The 23,572-nt window shown below is 43.2% G+C and overlaps 1 protein-coding gene across 1 annotated transcript in view; it reads right to left on the bottom strand.

The window, feature by feature from the left end:
- The window catches only part of TPRA1 (transmembrane protein adipocyte associated 1), a 33,311-nt gene extending 10,002 nt beyond the window's left edge, over positions 1-23,309 (bottom strand). The window contains exons 1-6 of the mRNA XM_061618378.1: positions 22,847-23,309; positions 12,813-13,021; positions 12,557-12,689; positions 7,091-7,177; positions 3,942-4,014; positions 1,947-2,026 (exon numbers count right to left, since the gene is read on the bottom strand). Coding sequence (XP_061474362.1) covers positions 1,947-2,026; positions 3,942-4,014; positions 7,091-7,177; positions 12,557-12,689; positions 12,813-13,009 — 570 coding nt within the window. The 5' untranslated portion in view covers positions 13,010-13,021; positions 22,847-23,309. The remainder of the gene's footprint in view (positions 1-1,946; positions 2,027-3,941; positions 4,015-7,090; positions 7,178-12,556; positions 12,690-12,812; positions 13,022-22,846) is intronic.
- Between the last annotated feature and the right edge of the window lie 263 nt (positions 23,310-23,572).

Genomic DNA, 23,572 nt, shown 5'->3' with positions numbered 1-23,572 from the left:
TAGGTTGTAAGGCAGGGACTGTCTCTGTAAGCTGCTCTGGGAGCCTTTTTTTGAGGAGTGGGACAGAAATTCTGCAAAATAAACAAACTAAAACATATATATTGAAGTGCTCTCCCAACTACCTCTTAACTCCTTCATCCATCGACTTACCCACCCTCTTGGAATCTTTCTTCCTCACTACTTACAAACACACAGGATATTGTCAAATGCTTTTTCTCCTTTCCTGCAATATATATATATCCACATATATACAACTCACAGACAGCAGCTATGCTTTAGATGAGCGCTTGCACATATCTGGGTGAAAAGTAGTTTCAAGATCCCTCTATAGGCAGTGAGACACAAACTAAAAACTGACATGTGGTATTTGGAAACAAAAGTAAATGCTATGGATTGGATGGAGCTGGGCCTATCCTAAGTACATTTACCCCCTTTCCAAGTAAGCATGCTTAGGACAGGACAATCCGTTTGGTATTATCAGGCCTAGCAATCCTGTTTCCATGCTGTCTGACCCTACCATCTATAAATATCTTGTACCTGTGGAAAAGCAAACCTAACTTTATATACAAGGCATTTATTTGGAAGCAAACTCATAAAATGTGTCTGTATAAAGCTAACAGAGGAACCACTTCTGTTACAGCAGTGCAACATTTCCAGATAACAGTTCAGCCACTTCACTTTTAACAGGAATTGCCCAACTTATCATGTGGTAACTATGAGTTTAATGAATCTGTTTTTTAAGAAGATGCCTGAACAGTGGACAATAATATTCCTGTTTAACACTGCAGCATCCCAAACCAGCATCCTGGGCACAGTGCCACTAGAGAAAAGGAGAACATGCTTAAACTTACAAATGCTGCATTGTTCAGACTGAGTTAATATACCAAACTATTAAAGTAACTCAGAGCTTCTAAAGGAGGAATCACTTTCAAGTTCAGGAGGAGTCAGATGGAATGAATTTATCTTACTGTGTACAAATGTACTGTTTCTCAGATGAGAAGAGGATGGAAAAGTTAAGATACCCAGATATGAAAAGCGCCTGTCTTGCCAGTCAGTGTAGACCAGCTTTTCCCAACCTTTGGGTTCCCAGGAGTTGCTGGACTACTATTCCAGTCATTCCTGACCATTGGCCATGCTGGCTGGAGCTGATGGGAGTTGTAGTCCAACAACATCTGGGGACCCAAAGATAAGGAAAGGCTGGTGTAGACAATACTGAGCTAGATGGACCAATGGTTTCACTCAGTATAAGGCAGTTTCCTGTGTTCCTATCTTAAGCTAAGCTGGAATCTGTTATCCCATGTCTGCATAGAATACTTCCCACGTACCCTATTTGGTGCCATACAGCCAAAAGCACTCAGAAGAAAGTAGGCATATCCCATAACATCATGCATCAGACTGCATGGCCTCTGCAAGCTTCCTAATCTCCCTCCAGCTGCAATGCACACACAAGCCAGAGACCAGAATGGGCTGAAGATCCAGGGCATGTAGACAGCAGGGACCGGATGAACCTCTGAATCCAATAAAAACTCCATGGTGGTTTGCCAGTTCCCTCATGCCAGAGCAAGCACATCCTGGGTACAGGTTCTTTCAACACCTAGATCAAGGATGGGCAACCTGGGATCCTCCAGATATTTTGGACTACAACTCCCACCCAACCCCAGCTAGAACAGCCAATGGTAAGAGATGATGAGAGTTGGGAGTCAAGCATCATCTGAAGTGCCACAGGTTCCCCTCCCCCACCAGTAAAATACACCTCTTGGTGTTAAGTCTGAAGAGGACTCTTCCTTTTCCAACTCACCACAGAATGTTAAGATGCTTTTCATCAATGCATTTTCCTTTTACTAATTCCACAATGAACCATCTAATAGGTTAAAAAAAAAAAGGACAGTTGCTTTCTTGAACACCTAGACCAGAAAAGGAAGTTCTTCTACTTCACCGGTGCTTACCTGGGTGACAGAGTAGGCCAATGACAGCACTGTGGTGATAGCCAATACCCGCTTGACACTGGATTTACTCTCCAAATGACCTGAATGAACAAAAAGCAGAGCAGGAGTTGTTTCTCTGACAGACATTAAAATGGCTGGTTTCATGTCACGAGACTAAAGAATAGAAATATATGTGCCAGTTCCTCCCACCTTTCAGAGTTAACACACTTTTTAATCCAGGAATCCAGCCTCAATTTCAAGACCTTGGAGCTGCAATCCTTTAGATTTATAAAACACAAAAACTGACACTTTCTTTCCCACCTAGCCCAAATATCCAGCCCTCTGATTATGTGGACTGGACCCCTTGCTTTTTTTTTTCTGATGGGGGGGAGAAGAGAAGAGAGAGAACTTCTGGGGCTGGTTGTGCTTCTGAGATTCCCTGAAGCATCTAACTGGCCGGTATTGAAACAGGCTGCCAGTTTAGATTCAACATTGGTCTGGTCCAGCAGGGACCTTTTCACATTCTTTAGAACAGCCAGGCCTCTCCACTATACTAGCCAATGCAAGCATCAGCAGGGATTGATTTACCAGGGTTTCAGCAAGCAGGGCCCCAAATTTATTCCCCTTTTACCTCCATATGCCTTTAAGTAGCTTCAGTATTTTCCTGCCCTGAGGCATCATTTATCCCAATTGGAAAAGGCCAATGTTTGTTGAAGAGGAAACCCTTCTCATAATTAAAAAACAAACAAATCCCAAACAGAGATTTTTCCTTTAACACTGTATTTGCTCCAGCCCTGATCCAACATCAGTGAGGTAACAACTGGATGAATAATGGGTGGGATCCAATGGGTTTTGCTCCACTGACAAGGACTCTCTGGAGCACATTTTAGGTGGGGGGGGGCTGCAGGGGAGAAGGAATTGCTAAACATTCCCTTCCTTCTTGCTGACGGAGGCTCTCCCATCAGCAGAGGAAACCCATTGGACTCAGCAATGTTAGTATTTTGCTTAAGATGAGAGAAGGTGAATGGCTCAAGCACTGGAGTGGAGGCGTGTACAGCCTTAAAAAAAAGCTAATGAGAAAAAGAAATGGTTCACAATGTGGGAGGAGTCATTGTGCAGAGAGAAAGAATAAAACATACTAACATTTTATTTATCATTATTATTTATGTAATTTATATTCCCTCCTTTCCTCCCAAATGGAGCTCAGGGCAGCAAAGAGGTGATACAACATCTTAAAACCATCTTTAAAAACATTTGCCATTTCTAGGGATTAAAAGGGTCCATGAGCTCTCCCACGCTTGCGTGCTAGACAGCCAGTGTGATGTAGTGGTTAAAATGTTCAAGGAGGACTGGGGAGACCCAGATTCAAATCCCCATTTGGCCATGAAGCTCACCATGTGGTGTTGGGCCAGTCACCATCTCTCAGCCTATCCTACCTCACAGGGTTGCTGTGCGGATAAATGGGGGGGGGACAGAAGAGAACAGTGAATACTGCATTATGGTCCTTGGAAAAAGAGGAGGATATAAGTATAGTAAAATAAAATACAAGATTTAATATATATTTAATATATTTGTTTGTAAAGCCACAAAATTGGGCGGGTGCAGCTTGGGTACTGGGAAAAATGAGATATTCCCATAACGGACAGGCTGCCTTAAGGAAATGCATCTGGATCCTCTGCAACATATGGATAACAGCTGCACCTTTAACACTGCAAACCAATTGGAAATACTCTTAATTAAAATAAAAAATGGTGTCAAGTGTCCTTTCTCCACTCTGACAGACATGACAACAGCACTCCAACTGTGTATGCACTGAAAGCACCAGAGAGTATAAATCAGAGGCATACAAGAAATGCGGGCTTTTCCCTCCAGCATGAGCATTACGTATGTCTGGCTGAAGTTCTGTTTGTGCTCGGAAGGATTTGCTCTCTCCCCAAAAGCAGGGCACCACGCTCTGACTGTCTCGGCAACGAAAAAGGTTAAGTGCACCAAGCAGCACAAAGTAGGAGTCCTTACCAAATGCAAGACCCAGGATCACCATACTCAGCTCAATGGCCAGAAGGAAGAATCTTGTGATTTCCCACAGGATCTAGAGAAGATGATACAGGCCAGGGAAATAAAGATCAAGAAGCAAAATGAACAGGTCCTAAAAAGAGAAGATTGCCCAAAGATACCTCATCTTTCTTCCCATCAGAAAGCTCCCCAAATCTGGTCTCAGACTGTAAAGCAGTTTATAATTTTAAACAATAATAATTAATGGGGAAATCCTTCCTAACATCTCTCTCCCTGGCTAATGCACGGATGCTCACATGGATTTTCAGAATTCATGGTATCTCAGGCTAGCTCTCTTCTACAATTCTACAGGAGCAAAATGCTTGGGACTGTGCACAAAAATCTCAACTACCATGCTTCTTAGGCAAGTTTATGGTCCATATGCCTGCTGCCCTGGGCTCCTACTGGGCAGAAGGGCAGGATATAAATCTAACAAATAAATATAAATAAAAGTAATGCCTGGCAGATGTGAAGGCAACACCAGATGAAATGCCAAAAGCTAGGAAAGAGGAACGTATGTGTGTGCAAGAGGGTTTGGGATCTTTAGAGGTAAGTGGGCAAGGCTTTAATGTTCCACATAACTCCTTGCTCCTTCCTGGGAGGAACAGAAATGAAATTATGCAGATTTGTTTCATCTTCTGTACTTTCTTTAGCTTCCAGAATTCAGCTTTCCTGGGTACAGAACCAGGGTTGCATTAACACATTAATTTTGATTTAAAAAACAACAACAGAGTAACCCAGAATCCTTGCCATGCCACAGAAATATAGCAACACATACTAAGCAATGAGACCTGCGCAGAAGTGAAAGCTACCGTTGGTCAGGGCTATTTCTCCTTAAAGGGGGAATTCAGTATCTGGGATCACAGTGGAATTCTATTTTCTCCATTTTCAGAGACAGGAAATAAATCACACACACTTGGCTTACACGCTAAGTAATTGGCAGGCCTACTTCCTATTTTTATGATACCAGAAAGTTGTCTTTATGGGACAGCAGTGTCAGCATCTTTTAAAGAGACAGCCAATGCTTGCATGTACAATATTTATACATGGGAGCGTATTTTGCTATACAGGCAGTAGTGGGCTTCAAACCATTCTTGTGAATTGCAACAGCAATCTTGCCTACTTGTCTGTTATGACAAGGGACTCTGCTAACCTAAAGGCTTTTGCTGGCCTTCTTCCCTTCTTCCAGCCACAACTACTCACACCTGGATGAACTTCACCCCATTCCTCCCTGGTCATCCTTTAAGCCCTTGTCTGAGCAACAGGTGGCCATAAGTTGCAGTGACAAGATACCCTGCTCCACTAAGGCTAATGGAGTCCTGCCTCACCATTCTCAGTCTGCCATCAACCAACCCCCACTTGCCTGCCTTCTTACTTACAACCAGCATTGCCTATCAGCTTCTCATTCTCAGTGTTGCCATTGTAGAACTCAGGATGAAGGAGGATGGGGACAAAACTAGAATTAGTTGGTTCTGCTGTCACTGACTCATGTTCCACCCACTCTCCCTGCCTTCCACCCTACCAGTCCAAATGGATACCAACCACCGCTGCCCTTAATGATTTCTAGGCACAATGATTCTTTGGCTCAATCGTCTGCCCTGATTTTGGTTCAGCTGGATCCTGACTGACCCTCTCCATCCCCTGTGCTCATCCTTCAGTTCCATTCCAAAACTCTGCTATCATCCAGCTTCCTCTGTCGTTCCAATCCAGAGCCTGACTAACTTCAATGCAAAACTACATTGGCTTGAAGGACTGTAGATTGAAACCACTGTCTGTCCTACTTGGTCAGCATGTATGTATGTATTTATTAATTGCATTTGTATACCACCCCATAGCCAGTTCTCTGGGCGGTTTACAACAATTAAAAACATTAAAAACAAATATACAAATTTAAAAACACATTTTTAAAAAGCAATTTAAAAACACATGCTAAAATGCCTGGGAAAAGAGGAAAGTCTTGACCTGGCGCCTAAAAGATAACAGTGTTGGTGCCAGGCACACCTTGTCAGACAAATCATTCCATAATTTGGGGGCCACCACTGAAAAGGTCCCCTCCCTTGTTGCCATCCTCCGAGCTTCCCTCGGAGTAGGGACCCAGAGGAGGGCCTTTGATGTTGAGCGTAGCATACGGGTGGGTTCATGTCGGGAGAGGTGTTCCATCAGGTACTGTGGTCCTAAGCCGTGTAATGACCCTTGGCACTACCCACCTCAAGTGATGCGATTGGCACTACCCACCTCAAGTGATGTGATTGGCACTACCCACCTCAAGTGATGCGATTGGCACTACCCACCTCAAGTGATGCGATTGGTCCCAATGCTTAGTACTCTTCTGGACACCAAATCTGACCCAAATTCATAAAGTGAATCTAGCAGCACAGAGAAATGCCTCCTTTGAACCTGGCAGACAGCACTTGTAGGAACAATCCCCAGGCATAGGAAAGCAACATGGGAGACAGTCCTTATGTTACTTGTCAATAGCAAATACTCATCTTGGCATAAAAGTATCTAGTTAAGAGTGACTCTGCCATTATGCTTCTAAATCCAAGTTGAGGAACCTCCAGCCTGCAGACCAATCTTGCCCGGCCAGGGGTCCAAGTTGGCCTACGAAGAAGTTTTTCCCAAACCATGCCCATGGGTGATGTCAGCTGATGGCAAGGGTTTAATCCTGCTAATCATCAAACCAGGGTTCAATCCCCACCCACCTGTCAAAGTTAGTGCGGGGGGCAGATAAAGACCAGGGAGTCCTGTTTGGTCCATGAGTCCATTTTCCCCAAACCACACCTACCCGTCAATTGATATCAGCTGATTGGTGGGAGGCCATGGTTCAATTCTGCATTGGCAGAATCCCAGGAGGGAACAGGCACCTACAGCCAATGCAGCAGGATTTAACTCCCACTCAGAAGCTAACAAGCAGGAGTTAAAATTCTGCTCAGGGAGCAGGCATGCAGAGCCAAAGGAAGCCGGTAAAATCCAGGCTTCTTTTTCACACTTCCTGCAGCAGCAGTGGGAAATGAAGGGGGGAAAGACCCTTTGGATCAATGTATTGCGCTGCCACCAGAAAAAGTGAAGGGGTCAAAAACACCCTCAGCTTTGGTGCCAGCAGCTTGACTCACCTTGTCAGTAACTGTAGCAGCGGTAGAGGCACTGACTGTCATGGAGACAACTGCTCGAGCAATCCCGACTACGGCTACCACGAACACCTATAAGATAATGGCAAGGCATCAAGGAAGTGTGCTGTAGAAGGCTGCCTACTGGGCTAAGGAAGAGCTAATTTAGCGAAGCACTAAGACAGAAGAGACAATCCCCCATTGGCTTCAGGAACAGGAGACTAATCAACCACAGGGTCCCCCTTTTTTAACATTTTATTTTGTTTTCCTTACAAGACAAGTTACAGAGGAACACAAGAAAAACAAATAAAAGAATAGCCCTCCTTTTTATGGCTGGGGAGGGACAAGGGCCAGGTTACCTCAGCAAAGGAACACCATGCAGTTCTTCCCTGCAAGGCCCAATTGTGGCCCTCCAGATGTTGTTGGACTTCAACACCAGTCAGCATAGCTAATGATCAGGGATAATGAAATTGGAGTCCAGCAACATCTGGAGGGCCACAGATTCCTCATTTCTGGCCTACAAAAAAGCTTCTTGAACTAAAGCTTCAAGGCTCAAAAGAAGGACACTTATTTTCTCTCTCTCTCTCTCTATTTGATGTTAGTTATCATCACTTTATATTCTATTGGTGCCTGTATGGCACAGGCACACAGAAATTTAAACAGACAGCCAACACCACAGGATATCAATTAAGCAGCCTCAGATCTGGGACAGACTTCCAGATTCTTGGCATGGATACACCTGAAATACTGTGTACTGTTTCCTGTTAGAACTAGAAAAAAAACAAAGAAAACATCAAATAAAACAGCCTACTACTAAATGGTTATCCTACCTCAACTGAAGCATAATAATCTGTGAACATTTCCCAGCTTTAGGATATTTTGTTTAAAATAAATGGCCTGCAATGATCCACACTAACTTTTTCCAGTATTAGTTATAATCAGTGCCACACATGCTGTACAATTTCGCAACCTTACTACTGTTTTAAGTGTGGTACTGGCCACAAAACCTGCTATCTTGAAACTCTAAGCTTTGTTTAACAATAAATAAATATATATATCAGCCCTTTCAGGGAATATTGGTTTTTGTTTGAAGTGTGCCATATTCAAAACCCTACTTACAGCAGATATGAAAACACAAATATTCATTGTCTCCCTTTTCCCAGAGGTCACACATATCCTTATCCACTATGTCCAGGTCTCTGTATGGCCAATGTATTAATCCCACTGACAGATACTGTAAGGAGACTGAGACCATAAGGCCAGAGGAGACAGGACTTCAGTTGCCATACTTAACAATGCTACACAAAGATTACAGCAAGACTAAACAAGGCTTTAGCACCATCCTGCAGATATCCTCTTAGCCTGTCAAGAAACAGTGAATGAGTGCATGTGCGTGCGTGCGTGTGTCCTGCATTGTGGGACTGTTCTCTGTACATCCTGTTTCCATCTCCAATACTGCATCAGTAAAATATCTATTTCCTTTCCAAGATAAAGCTCCTTTCCTGCCTTCATAATTATAGTCTAAAATATTACAGTCTAGGAAACTGTATTGCCACTGCACTCTGCACCAGCCCCAATGTGGCAGAAGCCTCCATTGTTGTGTAGGAATAAAAACAAACATTGATTCATTACATTATTCTCTCAAGCATGTCCTGGGGATGCTCTGCATCCAGAATTGCCACAGAAATGGGGGCTGTGAACCCTGAAATGCCTCAAATGTAAGATTGACACATGCCTCAACCTAACATCAGACAGTTTAACCAGTTGGTCCACTTGAAAGGCCTAGCAAGTACAGAACTTCGCTTGTCATACCTCAGATGACAATTCCTCCAGGGGGGATCCAGACCTCCCAATGATCAAAGACCCAGATAAGCCAACAGAGTTATCCATGCCAGTACTAAAGGGTATAATATATTAGGAGGGACCTCTCAGGCCTGTCTCCAGGGGATGCCCTGGAAGGACCCTTGGGCTGGGTTCCTGACCCACCTCCAGCACAGGAGCTCCAGCCAAGTCAAAGGGAGAGGAGTGAGTATATGTGACAAAGAGTGCTATACAATGGAAAGCCCTCACACCATTGCTTTAAAAAAAAACTAACTTCCTTTAAGTGCTGCTAGGATAGTCTACTCTGCACTCATCTCCTCCTCCTCAGCCAGTTAGCCCAGTCCAAGTCACCCAATGATCATGGCTGACCATTACCTTGTGTTGTCTAGGGCTGCTGCAACAATCCTGCCCCCCAACCCCACTTCTAGGGGACAGCCAATTCCCTTCCTTCCTCGCTCCCTGCAGAGGAAGCCTTTTTGCTTACTCAGAATTGAGAAGCAGCAATGAAGACGGAAGTGTGCACAAATTCCAAAGCACAAGTGGAAATTTCTGTAAAAAAGAGACTATGGCTGCTGCTGTTACACACATAAACACACACACACACACACACACACACACACGAGAAACAAAAATAGGATGGGAGAGGCAATCCCCACGGAGACTGATCATTAGCAGCTTTAAAGCAAGCATAAAGAAACATTTTTCTCCCCACACATGCCTTTTCAGAACTCCTTATTACTAAGAAATGGCTTGGGTCCCCCCCCGTAAAACATATTTATTCATTATGAAAATATTGAAAATGCACAAATGAAGGAAAATTTTTAAAAGCCAAACTGCTTCTAGATCGTGTCCTAGAACCCTTCCTTCAACTCCTTCTCTAATCCTTTTTCAAAGGCATTCCTGAGGGCAGCTGCTGCATTGGGGGGCCGGGACTTCTGTCAGTGAGTGGCTCAGGATGGGCTAAGCTGCTGGAAGGACTTTGGAGGCAGCCGAGACAGAGGTGGCCGCCCCTCCCCCATCACCACTCTGAGGAGAGGCTTCACTCAATGACATTCCTGACTCTATAGCACAGTGAAGCCCTGTAGATGGAGAGGGGTGTTTTCCTCAGGGTAGGATCTTGTAGAGAAAATGCAGGCAGGCAAAAATGGGAAGGGGATCCTTCTTTTCTTCTCACTCTCTTGAACAATGGGCAAGAAGCAGGGCTGGCGCCAGGCATAACTAGGCCCTTGCGCACTAGCCTGCCCCAGGCCCATGGCACCCACCCACACCAACCTCTCCTGCTGCAGTAAAAGCTGACAGCACTATGAATGTATGCCTGCCACCAGCCAATATGGCGGCAGAGGCTTTCCTAAGGGGCTGATGTGCCTGCCACCATCTTGGTTGATGGCACACACGCGTGCAACATGTGTGTGCATGCCTGCCATCAACCAAGATGGCAACAGGCGCATCAGCCCCTTAGGGAAGCCTCAGCCGCCATTTTGGTTGATGGCAGGCATGTGCGCAGCGCAGCCAGCATTCACTTCAACAAGACAGATATGTGGGGCGTGCAGGCGGGCCTACACAGTTGTGTGTGTGTAGGTGCCTGGGGGCTCCCTCTCTGCAATCCACGGCAGGGTCAGGAGCTGACACTGCCACAGATCATGGAATAGGAGTGCTACTCACCTACCCTAAGGCTCGACCTGGCTGCCCTGTAGTGCCTGCCCTGGCAAGAAGTTGGGCAGGAGGGGCTGCGCAGCAGAAAAAGCGAAGAGGACAGGTAAACTGATGATAGGTTCACCTGCTAGGTTCAGTCCCCCAGTCACCCAGATACATCAGTGTCAAAAAGGGCATTGAAAAAGTTGGAAAACTAGTGCTAAGGCAGTCCAACCCCTGCAGTTGATTGTACTGTGCTTCTCCACTTTTATTTATTATTTTTAATTTATTTAATGCATTTATATACCAAGGTGGTATATATTTATTATTTATTTATTCAGTATATTTGTATGCAGCTTTTCACCACCAGGTGACCTCAAAGAGGCTTCCATAGCAGGAACAAAACAATATAATAAAAGCAATTCAGAACATAATAATAATTTTAAAAACTACAACTATCAATAAACACCACAAAATATCACAAAACAAGCTGAAATCTCAAATCAATCTAGTCTGCAAAAGAGAGAAACAAATATACAATAAAGTCCCATCATTGTATAACAGTCCATATCCTTCAAAGAAGACTGTAACATTGGTTATTCAGGCTTGTTTAACCGGTGTCTTGTGCATAGCATAACCAGTTTAAGGGGCTGCTGACTCCATAACAGGAAAGGCACACTTTTGAATGACGAGGTGAGTCAACTTAAGTTGAATAAATAAGTCTGTATATATGAAAGGCAGAGGGAAGATAAAGGAGAAGGTGAAGCTACTGGCCCCAGAGGCAACATTTTCACACCTGGGATTAAAAAACAACTCATTGTTTTTAGGAACTGCTGAAAAGACGGACTGCAGTTGCAGAATTAATTCTGGATGAGGCTGGGGAGATCCACAAAGGTCATTCACAGCTCAGCCAACCCACACCAGCACCAAGCCTCCACATCTGATGGATTTGGGAGCAGGTAAAATTACCCTTCAGTCCTCATTTCCATCTCAGCAGCCTCTTCGTCCTCCTTCCTGAGGGCGCCACCTTCGGTCTCCTCACAAGGCAAGGCCTGGCCTTGGTATAATTTATATACCAAGTCAGTTTACAATTTTAAGATAGTAAAAGAAGTAAATGGTGTAAAATATAGAGCAACAAGGTCTTCTCAGGCCAACTTGATGTTCTCTTCAGGAGCTGATGGCACAAGCTCCCTGGCCTGGACTCCCTCATTTCAGGTCACAAGGAAGATGGGGGAGGGGCTGCCTCCACAGTTCTCTGAAGTCTCTGGAATGGTTCTGTGAGGTGCTGATGATGTGTGATCCCTGGCCCAGGCAACCTGGCTCCTGCCTTTCCTCAGGGCATACAAGTCTTAAGTAGCCCCAAGGAAGGTCGGACTTTCGAGGTCTAACACAACACAAAAGCAGCATGAGGGAAAATACAACCAAAAAATGATCCAATTATAACATACTGCGATGCCTATGAAAAAGTGAGTGAACAAGGAACAGGTGATCTAGAGCAGGGATGGGAACCTACGGTCCTATAGATGTTGTTGGACTACAACTCCCATCATCTCCAGCCAACACATCCAATGGTCATGGATGATGGGAGTTGGAATTCAGCAATATCTGGAGGATCTCAGGTTCCCCATTCCTCCTGTTGTTGTTGTTGCTGCTGTTAAAATTTATATCCCACCCTTCCACCCAGTTGGAGCCCAGGGTGGCAAACAAAACACTAAAAACACTATAAAACATCATAAAAACACACATAAAAATATATTAAAACAAAACATTTAAAAAAAAATATTTTTTTAAAAAAAAAGCTTTAAAACCATCGTAAAAAGCAATTCCAACACAGACTGGGATAAGGTATCTACTTAAAAGGCTTGTTCTAGAGTAACATGGTAGAAGCACCCCAGGGTACAGACTTTTCACTGGATGTCATCAACTGCAATGCCTTTAAGTCAATGATGTGAAGGGCAGCAAGAACACATGGACCAATATCCCATTGCCCTGCTTCAAAATAGGGAGACCTGTACTCACCAGAATGTAAAATGTAGTGAAGATGGGACTGGAGGTGGCATGGATTTTGGCCCTGGCAGAGGGCAGCTTCCAGAGGAGAAACACAAAGAAAAGCACATTGGGAAGCAGCAGCAGAAGGTCCCAGTAACGGACCCTAGAAACAAGGCACAAAAGGTAAAATAGTTTTTAAAATGCCGTTATTCTAACTTTGATCACATAAGAGGACTGGAATTCTTGCACAAGAAGACAACGATGATACCTCTTCTCTGCATCTTACCTGGATGTCCCAATATCTTCATACAATAATAACAAGCACTTGTGAGGCACACTAATGTTGGAGTCATTAATAACCCATGCAGTGGTCAGGGGTGCAGAAGTTACATTATCCAACGATGCTGCTAGTGTGGTGGCAGGCAGGTAGGTGATGTTGTCATACATGGTGAACCTCACCACAGGTGTCACCATTGAAGACATCCTGCCACAGTTCTAGGAAGAAAAGGGAGGGGGAGAGAAAAAAGGGCAGCATCATTAGGAAATTGATCTATCTAAAAAAGAAAACCGTATCTCAGGCACTCTTCATGGAGAAGCTGAAAATAATACCCAGAAAACCTCTCGTATTACTCTCCCAAATTTAATGAGGGTCTATTCAGATCCTCTATTACTGAAGTAAGTCATAATTCTGCGTCCCAGAATCCAAGGGAGAGGAAGCCATTAATTTGCAATTGTGCTCCCTTTCTTGTTGTGAATCAAGTCTGCAGCCCGACATTCATTTAGATCCACCTTTATCTTAGCTGCCCAAGTGAGAGGTAGCAGCAACTCAAAGTGCTTTACATACACATACACAGAGTCAACTGGAGGGCAAGAGCCTAGCAGCTTTCATCCAAGCTCTTATCCCTCTGAGATAAAAGGCTTTGCAGTAGGTCTGTGCAATGCTTGGAAGGTTAGTTAGAATGCTACCTCTCCTCTTTTTATTGTTTTATTACGATAAGCAATTTTCCCATTATGGTTCACAGGCCACCCTGCCCATTTCCCTTTGTTAGCATACAGGGTTGATGGTCTGTATGCTAACAAAGCTAGGGAAGACTAACAAAGTTAGGGAAGTGGAAGGGTGCACAAGGGCATACAAGAAGCTCCTTTATATCAAGTCAGACCATGGGTCCATCTAGCTCGGCATTGCCTACACTGGCAAGAAGCAGTTCTCCACGGTTCAGACAGGGGACATTCCCAACTCGACCTGGGGATGCTGGGTATTGAACATGGGACCCTCTGCATGCAAACCAGATGCTCTACCACTGAACTATGGCCCTTCCCCTACAGTAAAGGATAAAGATTATAAACGTTTTCCTGAAAGCTTCTAGGTATGTTGACCAGGTTTTTTTCCCATGTGTACCAATGTTACCTTTTGCAAAACATTACACACTACAAGTTAGAACTTATTATTGTACCACTCATCTATTGTACATGGAGTTCCAGCTTTCTAAGCTCTAAAAATTAGTCACTAAGAATGCTTTATGAAGCCATCACGGCATACATTTGTCAAAGGCCCACAGTACTGGAATGTAGCCAAGGTTGGCAGTAGTGCTGGAAATGCCTTCAGGTATTCTAGCTTGACAGCTGATTATTCATCCCATCCCTTGCCACAATGAAGTCACCACCTGACAGCTCCAAAGCATGTGCTCTAGAATTGTTTCAGGAGCTGTGGAGCTCCAGCAACTTGCACTCCCACTCTTGCAAGCTTTTTGGGTGCCCAGTAGTAGATTCTTAGGAGTGATTTCCAATAGATAAGTAGTTGTACATTCAAGGACGTACCTTTCCTCCACCCTGACAAGCACGGAATGCAAAGAACATCTAACAATCAATTCTCAAACAGCTGGACTAATGTTATTACTTTCTTATTTATTTCAAAACATTTCTTAACTGCCCATCATCAAATGATTCCAGGGTGGTGTATAGAAGTATGAATAAAGTGAGTTCACACAGCACATAAATATAGTTTAAACCCAACAAATAAGCATAACAAAATCTAACAAGACAAAAAACCCACAGAAGTTAAAAATCAGAACAAAGCACAATTATTATTATTTACTTTTATAACAACTTTAACAAAGGATAAGAAAAACAGAAGGAGAGAAGCAGAACGCAATTCTAAAAATAATCTACAATTGAAAATGCCTGGGTACACAGGAAGGTCTTCACCTAGCATTGAAAAGCTTACACTGTTGGGGCCAAGAAAGGCTCCATTGGCTTCTACACACAATTCAAGGGGTTAGTCTTAGCCTATAACATATTGCAGACAGAGCTTCTACTGGCAACATCCTCTTCCCTCTCCTCTCCCTTGACCACCATTAAAAAAAAAATCAAGGCTGAAGATGAGTTCTATGAAATTCAAAAGCTAGCTTAAAGCTTTGTGATTTTTTTAGCTGATCCTAATAAAACATATTATGCTATTTAATTTTGTTCCAGTTTAGACACACACACACACACATATCAACAAGATGACTACATTTTCTGCAGGCATCCCTTCAGCACTATTTCCAAGGTGCCTCATTATACATTCCTTTGTATAGCTTGTCCTAAGTGGAGTACCAATCCAAAGAACTAATGACCCAACCACTTTAATCAAAAATATGGGGGCTGCAATAAGTAGTCCTCAGGAAAGCAGGTGCCTGAATGGAAACCTGCCTGAAACTCATGCAGTCTGCTCTGTAAGCCCCTATCCCAAATCATCGATATATCTAAAACAATCTGCAGTAACTAGCTTGTCAAGAAGTGGCTTTCTGCACATGCTCAATAAGGTTCTCTCAATAGTACTTCACAAGTCCTGCAGCTAAGCACTGGCACAAAAATCAGGTTCCAGGCCCATGACCTGGTTCAAACAGAGTCCTGGAGGGTTTAGAAAATGTCCTAAACCTAATGTAATGCTTTCAGAGTATGTTATAAGCTGAGCATGGGAAATACTTTGTCCTCTATACTTCATGTCTGGAGTAATTTAAATGATATCGTTAACAGAGTTAAGTTTCCTGGGTTAGTAAAGAAAAACTAATGCTGAGAACCACAACAAATCTTTCCCTAAAGAGACTGTATACTGCACTAATTTATCGGGACTTTCCAAACAAACAATCATACTCACAAAGAGAGAGAGGCCTTTTATCTAACCAAGACATTCATGCTCCACCCTCTCATACTTGCTTTCTCATTTTATCTTGTGGGACTGGGTCTTTGAACCTTAATACAAAGGAACATCAGTTCAATTCATTTATGGCACCAGAATCTTAAATTCTGAAGAAGATTTTATGGGCAGGACAGTGTAAAAAGAAATAGCAATTCACAAGCAGCAAGTTTCATCTGACCTTTAACTGGATTTGCCTCATATCTTCTCTTAGCCCAGTAAGCAGTTGTCTCCTAAGCACACATAGGAACAGCAGATGTGCGTATAAAAAGGCAGTAGTAAAATATCCACAAAGCACAATACACCTTAGATTGGTGAGAGGTTTAAGCTTTTTGTTTGTTTAACAGCACAGGATTGGCGCGTAAGAGATCTGACTTTTAGTCCTAGTTCTGCTATTAATAAAATACACATATACTCAGAAGTCCCACTGTGAGCAATGGTTCTTGCTCAGTAGTAACTGTGCTTAGGATTGCAGCCTTAAAGGCTTTGAGAGCTTTTGACATACCATTTTAGAAGAATAATAGTACTGAGGTCCCTTATAATAATTAGATCCTAAGCACACTTGCTCAGTCAGACCTAAACTCTAGTTTAGCCAACAGGACTTATTTTAAAGTATATGAATTTACAACTGGGTCCATGTGTATATCCTACTGTCTATCAGTAAAATCAGTCAGAGACCAACATTAAGCATTGTTTGTGCAATATCTCACTCTAAATGTATTAGGTCTCATATTCTCCAGCTTCAAGATGATCAGTAACTAAAATCTAGTGTGCATACCTCTCATATATGTCACATATGCTAGGTATTGGCAAACAACTTATGAGCTTTATCTCATCTCAGAGTTTGTTCTTCCCTCTCTCTCCGCACATGCCAAGCAACCTCTTGGGCAATAGCTTGCTTAGAGGATTTGCCTTAATAGCTATGAATACCTAGGGCTTGATTACAGTGCAACCAGCACTATGAAACAACACTTGACAGTCAACAATTTAATTGTATATCATATGCCCTGTTAGCAGCTCTCAATTTTTTATGCAGGTGTCATAGGATCTTACTTCCTGTCACATAGGCCACTGGCAGGTACTCTGAGCCTTTAGCTGGCTATGGTAACGTCTATTGGTTTGGACAGTTAGACCTGGTCCTGCAAATTACACAGAATGAGGCAGCCATCTCACATGGCAAATACTGGGAGCCAGGAAAGGCAGTGAAGGGTTGGAGGACAGAACTATGTGCACCATGCAGCCTGTCCTGAACCCAAGATAAGTAGGTAATAACTTATGCTATGAGATTCTGTATTTTACAGGGGTTGAGTTACGGAATTTATTGATGGGATGACACTGTGCATACATTATCTGTAACCATGTATTGCTTATTATTATGAATTGTATTTATATAATTATTTTGATTTTTGTACTGTATGGATATTATTCATTTATATATATATAGTTTATTATGATTTATGTTGTACATCAGCCTATGGTCTTTTGATGAGGGGTGGGAAATACATTTTAAAAACAAAAAATGAATCAAATCTTGTCATGCATTTCAGGCAGCAAGATGTCTTGGTCCAACCCCAGTTCAGTCTCTCACGTTCACCTCTCTCCACACCTTGTACCCCAACACTAACTAGAAATTCAGTTATTATTTAAATTATGTAAGTTCCTGTGTCTAGTATAGGGATGAAAAGAAAAGGGCCAAGAAGAACTCATCTTGAAAAAACAAGACTTTATGTAACTGCTGTCCTAAGAAACAAGAGGGAAGGAAATGTGTCTGTGCACATGCAGTGTGTCATTTCAGCTAAAGACCATTACAATGCTACCAATATGCAGCATGAGTTGAAATTAGGAACATATATGCTCAAAAACCAAGGGTAATTTTGGCTCTGTAATTGAAATGTGTATCCTTGCAGTTTCAGAGGGCTGGGATTGTGAAAAGCACATCACCACACTGGGTTGCTTACAACAATGTTCAGTTACAGGTTTTAAACATACACAAGGAGCTTATTATACAGCCACAAGAGTGGCTGTATACTATGGCCAGCGGGGATTTTTCACATTCCGCAATGTTAAATTGAAAATACCCCCCATGCCATTCTGATGCTTCCCATAAGCTCATTTCAAAACAAAACCTTACATAACTTATAGTCCTGAACTCAGAAATGCTTGCTTAACAACCCTGTCAATTTTCATGGTGATACACAAAACAGCCAGAGAGAATAGACAGTTCAAAAGTGTAAAAAGAGAGAGAGAAACCTCAGAGCCCTTTTGGACTTTTTTCTCTGAGAGTTATAATCTGTTGAAATTCATTAAAAATCAGCCATGTTCACAGAGTACCTGTAATCCTAATACTGACATTGCCCCATACTCTGACCTTCATCTACTGCAGTTTAAAAGTTAAAAAAATGCCTGGTTGATTTTTAATTAATTTAAGAAATTTTGGCTGGGACCCAATGATATGCTCAGTAAGAACCAACTGTCAGAGTTCTAAAAGCCTCACAGCTGCTAGGCTTGGCTAATCAGGGGGCCACACCCACACCAGACTTTGATTTCATGTGAGACTGTCTCGTGAGACTGTCTCAAAGAATCCTGGGAAGTGTAGTTTGTGAAGGGTGCTAAGAGACTCCTATTCCCCTGAGAGAATGGTTTAACAGTCAGCCACTCTGATTGAAGGTCTGTGAGGGGAACAGGGTGTCTCCTAGCAACTCTCAGCACCCTTCACTAACTACACTTCCCAGGATTCTTTGAGAGAAGCCATGACTGTCCAAAGTGAAATAAAGGCCTGGTGTGGATGTGGCCAGAGACAGCTTCGGTTTAAATTTGGGTGGAAGGCTACATGTGTCTGCTGTAGAATAAAAAGACGGGGGAAAGGCGAAAAAGAATGATTCTGTTTACAATGTTTTCCTTTTGGAAAGGAAAGGGGCTTCCCTTCTGCCCAGTGCCCACCCACCCGATCTCCTCCCCTCCCACTTTTATTATTATTATTACTCTTTATTTTTACCCCGCCCTTTTTCCAAAACTGGAACTCAGGGCGGCTTACAAATAAAAACCACACATAGGTAAAAAACATACAAAAATATACAATTAAAATAGAATTAAACTATTCGTAACATTAAAACCATGAAACATACACTTATTTATTTATTTTATTTATTTTATTTTATTTTTATACCGCCCATAGCGAGGCTCTCTGCACGGTGTACATCAAATATAAATATATAAACAGTCAATTTTAAAACCACCTAATCATCAAGACAACAGTTTGTACATACAACAAAGACACAATTAACATAAAAACCCATATTAAATACAAATCAAAAGTAAAAAAATTCAGAAAAGATAAAACATAACTATCTTTACAACGTTAATACAAATACTAAAATACTAAAAGATAGAAATATTAAAATATTAAAATGCCTGGGCAAAGAGGAAGGTTTTCACCTGGCACCGAAAAGATAGTGAATTAGGCGCCAGGCGTACCTCGTCAGGAAGGGTGTTCCATAGTTCGGGGGCCACTATCGAGAAGGCCCTCTTTCTTGTAGTCGCCTTCCGGGTGTCTTTCTGAGTAGGCACCCGGAGGAGGGCCTTCGATGTTGAGCGTAGTGTATGGGTAGGTTCATATCGGGAGAGACGCTCCATCAGGTATTGTGGGCCCGTGCCGTGTAAGGCTTTATAGGTTAAAACTAGCACCTTGAATCGGGCCCGGAAACATATAGGCAGCCAGTGCAATACTAAGACAATTTAAAAAATTAAGAATAGGACCATAGAACAATACAACAGACCTTATGAGGTCCTATCTTAAACAGCTTCTAGTCCAAAAGCCTGTCGGAATAAAAAAGTCTTTGCCTGCCGACAGAAGGATAGCAAGGAAGGGGCCATTCGTGCTTCCCTAGGAAGTGTGTTCCAGAACCTGGGGGCAGTGTTGGACTACGACCTGGGAGACCAGGGTTCGAATCCCCACACAGCCATGAAGCTGACTGGGTGACCTTGGGCCAGTCACTGCCTCTTAGCCTCAGAGGAAGACAATGGTGAAATCACCTCTGAATACTGTTTACCATGAAAACCCTACTCAAAGGGTCGCAGTAGGTGGAGGTTGACTTGAAGGCAGTCCATTTTCATTTTCAAACATGATTGCATAGAAATAGATCCCACTGAACTCAAAAAATATGCAAATGATCAAACCCACCCTCCCTTCTCCTTCCTCCTATCCCCTCCTCCTGCCCCTTCCCTCCCCCTTCCTCCTATCCCCTCCTCCTGCCCCTTCCCTCCCCCTTCCTTTGCCCCTCACTCCCCATCCTCTTCCAATTCCCTCTTTCTCCTTCCCCTTCCCCCTCCTCCCCTTCCTCCTCCCTGGTCAGTTTTACCTATCTTAAACATGATTGCACAGAAGTAAATACCATTAAACTCTATAAGTATGCAAATGATCAAACCTGCCCTCCCCTCCACCTTCCTTTGCCCCACTCCAATCCGCTCCTTCCCACTCCCACTCCTCCTCCCCCATGGTCAGTGTTTCCTATCCTAACCAAGATTGTATAGGAGTAAATCCCATTGAAAATAAGCATGCAAATGATCAGACCTGCTTTTCCCCTCTCCTCTCCCTTCCTCCTCCCCTGCCCACTCAAGCCCTCCCTCCCTCCCTCCCCCCCCCCCCCCGGTCAGTTTTACCTATCCTAAGCATGATTGCATGGCAGTAAATCACACTGAATTTAATAAACATGCAAATGATCAAGCCTGTCCTTCTCCTCCCCTCCCCATCCTGCCTGCTCCCCCTCCCAGTCCTCCCCTCTGCATTTCCTCCCCTCCCTCCTTCTCCTCCTCCCCTCCACATCCTCTGTGGTCAGTTTCACCTATCCTAAGCATGATTGCAGGGGAGTAAATCCCATTGAACTCAATAAGCATGCAAATGATCCATCCATTCTCAGCAAACTTGGACAGGATCCCATCTCTTACCTCCCGGATTAAAAAGCAGAGAAATTCACTAATAGGCAAAAAACCTTGCGGTTTAAGAACATACCTATAGCCCACAGCTATTCTATCAAACTTTAAAAAGCAGGGAAATTGGACAGCTATAGTGAATGCACCAGGGGAGCAGGAGACCTGAACTCCTCTCTGAGATATTGGACTGCCCTACAAATTGGTCAAAATGCAAACACCATTTGGGTTGGTCTTTCACAGTCCAATCCACTTCCTGTGTAGCTTGGAACAATTTGGTAACATGTGCCTCTGAGCATATGGTGAGCGGTGGCAACACCTGCAATCAGCCCAAAGAATAGAAAGAAGACATGTGCTATGCTGATCTTGTTTTAGCAGGGAGGAAGCAACATTATTAAGACAATTGATATACTTCAGATGGTCACTTTGAATATGTCTGATTTCCTTTGCAATTTTAGTGAAGTTTCCTATAGGAAATCATTTTCTTTTGTTTCTATTTCTGTGAAGTACAGCAACTCTTTGCAAAATTTATACTAAAAAAACTCCAAACATAATTGTGGAATAATGGCGCTGACTTCTGCATAGTAGTCTCCAGTGGACCTCAGGAGTGTCTCAATTTGCACAAGATAAAACAATGGGAGGTGAAATATATTCTAGCAAAATGCTAGGTGTGCTCTATGTTTTTAATTGACTGTGCCCACCTTGCCTTCAATGAAGTAGTTTAAACATAGCAGGCTGAAAATATGCATCCTCTTTTTTTCCAACAGCTAGAGTCATTGCTGAAGTAGCAACATATTGGAATCAGTCTGATTTTTCATCAAACTGCAGGTCCAAATTCCACTGTTAATGCACCCAAAATAGAAATAGAACATAACTTCCAATTTGAAACACAAAAGGCTGTCTTCACCATCATATGACACTGACCAATAAAAAGGCTTTGAAATTAATAAAAATAAATTTGACACAGATTTCTGGGATGAATGATGAGGGAAATAAAATTTTCTAGTGTAGATTCTCTGTAGAAACATTAACAACAGAGGAAAGAAGCAAAGTAAGAAGAACACCAGCAAACATACAAAAATATAATTCTCTATCTTTGGAGATGGCAAGTGTCGCCACCACTCACCATATGCTCAGAGGCACATGTTACTAAATTGTTCCAAGCTACACAGGAAGTGGATTGGACTGTGAAAGACCAACCCAAATGGTGTTTGCATTTTGACCAATTTGTAGGGCAGTCCAATATCTCAGAGAGGAGTTCAGGTCTCCTGCTCCCCTGGTGCATTCACTATAGCTGTCCAATTTCCCTGCTTTTTAAAGTTTGATATAATAGCTGTGGGCTATAGGTATGTTCTTAAACCGCAAGGTTTTTTGCCTATTAGTGAATCATCATTTAACATCTGTGTCTTTATCTCCTTTATGTCAAGATGTCAATGTCCTCTGCAACTGCTCACTAAACATTTTGAAAGGCTCACTTCTGAAAAACAGACAAAAACTCCTACTGAGCAGCAAACCCATGAAGAGCACAGGCAGGATTCTTACACAGATTATCAGAAGTTACCAACTATGAAACAGTTGAGGATGGACATAGTCACAGAGGGTGTGGGGGATTTCTAATACAGAATAGGCAGCAAGCAGACTACAGCTAACGCTGAGGGGGCAGGCATTTCCCTTATGTCAGAGGCCATGACTGGCACAAAGAAGCCTTGGGGTGAGTGGTAGAACCAAACGCTCCATGGTCCATGCCATGGCCCTATTTAAGGAAAAAGAGCACGCTTGCGGGCACGTGCACATCCCAAGACTCCTAGGAAAGGAAACTACCATATGAATCAAAATCAACAACAAGGTAACTATAGTATTAAGAAAAAGGGGAACTCAGTCATGATGAACGATCCTGTTATTGTTTTAAGACAAACGAGGCAATTAACAACAACATCTGTCGATGTCAGATCCTGGATTACCTAGAGTGAGGGAGATGGAGTTAAGAATCCCATCTGCCATAAAAGTGGGGCTGCTCCCCAGGGAGCCGTGGTTAGACGAGAAGAACACCTAAACGGTGCAGCAGAAAAAGGAGTCGCGGTCCTTCCTTTTCCATAGAAGCAGGCAACAATTCAGTTTACCCCAATGGAGTCTACCCATCAACACACGGAGATACATGGATCTCCCCCTATGGGATCATCAGAGAGGGTCTTTGAAAGGGGAAAGAGCCTTTCTACCTTCTTTTCTTTTGTCCCAGCGGCAAGAGACGCTCGCTCTCCGCAGCTTCCTTATTACATTCGCCCGCTGGTAGAGTAAGAAGAAGGAGGCCTCTCCCGTTTTCCCTCGCGCTGGCTCATTCCCGGGACTGTGGCCCGGCCATCCTGAAGCCACCTCGGTCCTCCTGTCCCAGGTCCAAAAAGGGGTGGAGGCTGTCTGTGTTGGGGAGCGTCGATAGCAAATTGCGTTGTACTACAGCCGCAAAACATACATCCTACCACTTCCCGGCTCTCTACGTCGTAGCTAGGACTAGCAGCCCCCTCAGATTAGGAGCCAGTTCTCGTTGAAAGGGCGTATGCAAACACACCTCTGTGTGAAAGGAGGCGATGTGAGAGAGGAAGAGTCAGATGGATCTTCAGTGCTCTCTCGGCAAGAGAAGTGAGCGCCGATCCCTGATTCTCATGATCTTCAGCCAATCACGAAACGTCTAAATAAAGAAGCCGTACTCAAAAGCGAAACAAAAGAACGGAAGAAACAAATAGGAAAAGTGGAGGGGCGGGACTATAGGGAAGAACTCGTAAGATCTTAAAGGAATACGGACTCGCTCCCTCTTGGCATCGTTGACAGCCGATCACTTAAAAAAAAAAAGCTTTATAAGAATTAATATGAATTTTGTAAAGTCTGCTTATAAATAAGTCAAACTGTGTCCTACATATTTCAAAGGATTCCCGATGTTGTAAAATGAG

This window comes from Rhineura floridana, chromosome 3 (assembly GCF_030035675.1).
Source record: "Rhineura floridana isolate rRhiFlo1 chromosome 3, rRhiFlo1.hap2, whole genome shotgun sequence".
In the NCBI taxonomy this organism is placed as follows: domain Eukaryota; kingdom Metazoa; phylum Chordata; class Lepidosauria; order Squamata; family Rhineuridae; genus Rhineura; species Rhineura floridana.
This window is presented reverse-complemented; position numbering and strand designations above follow the sequence as displayed.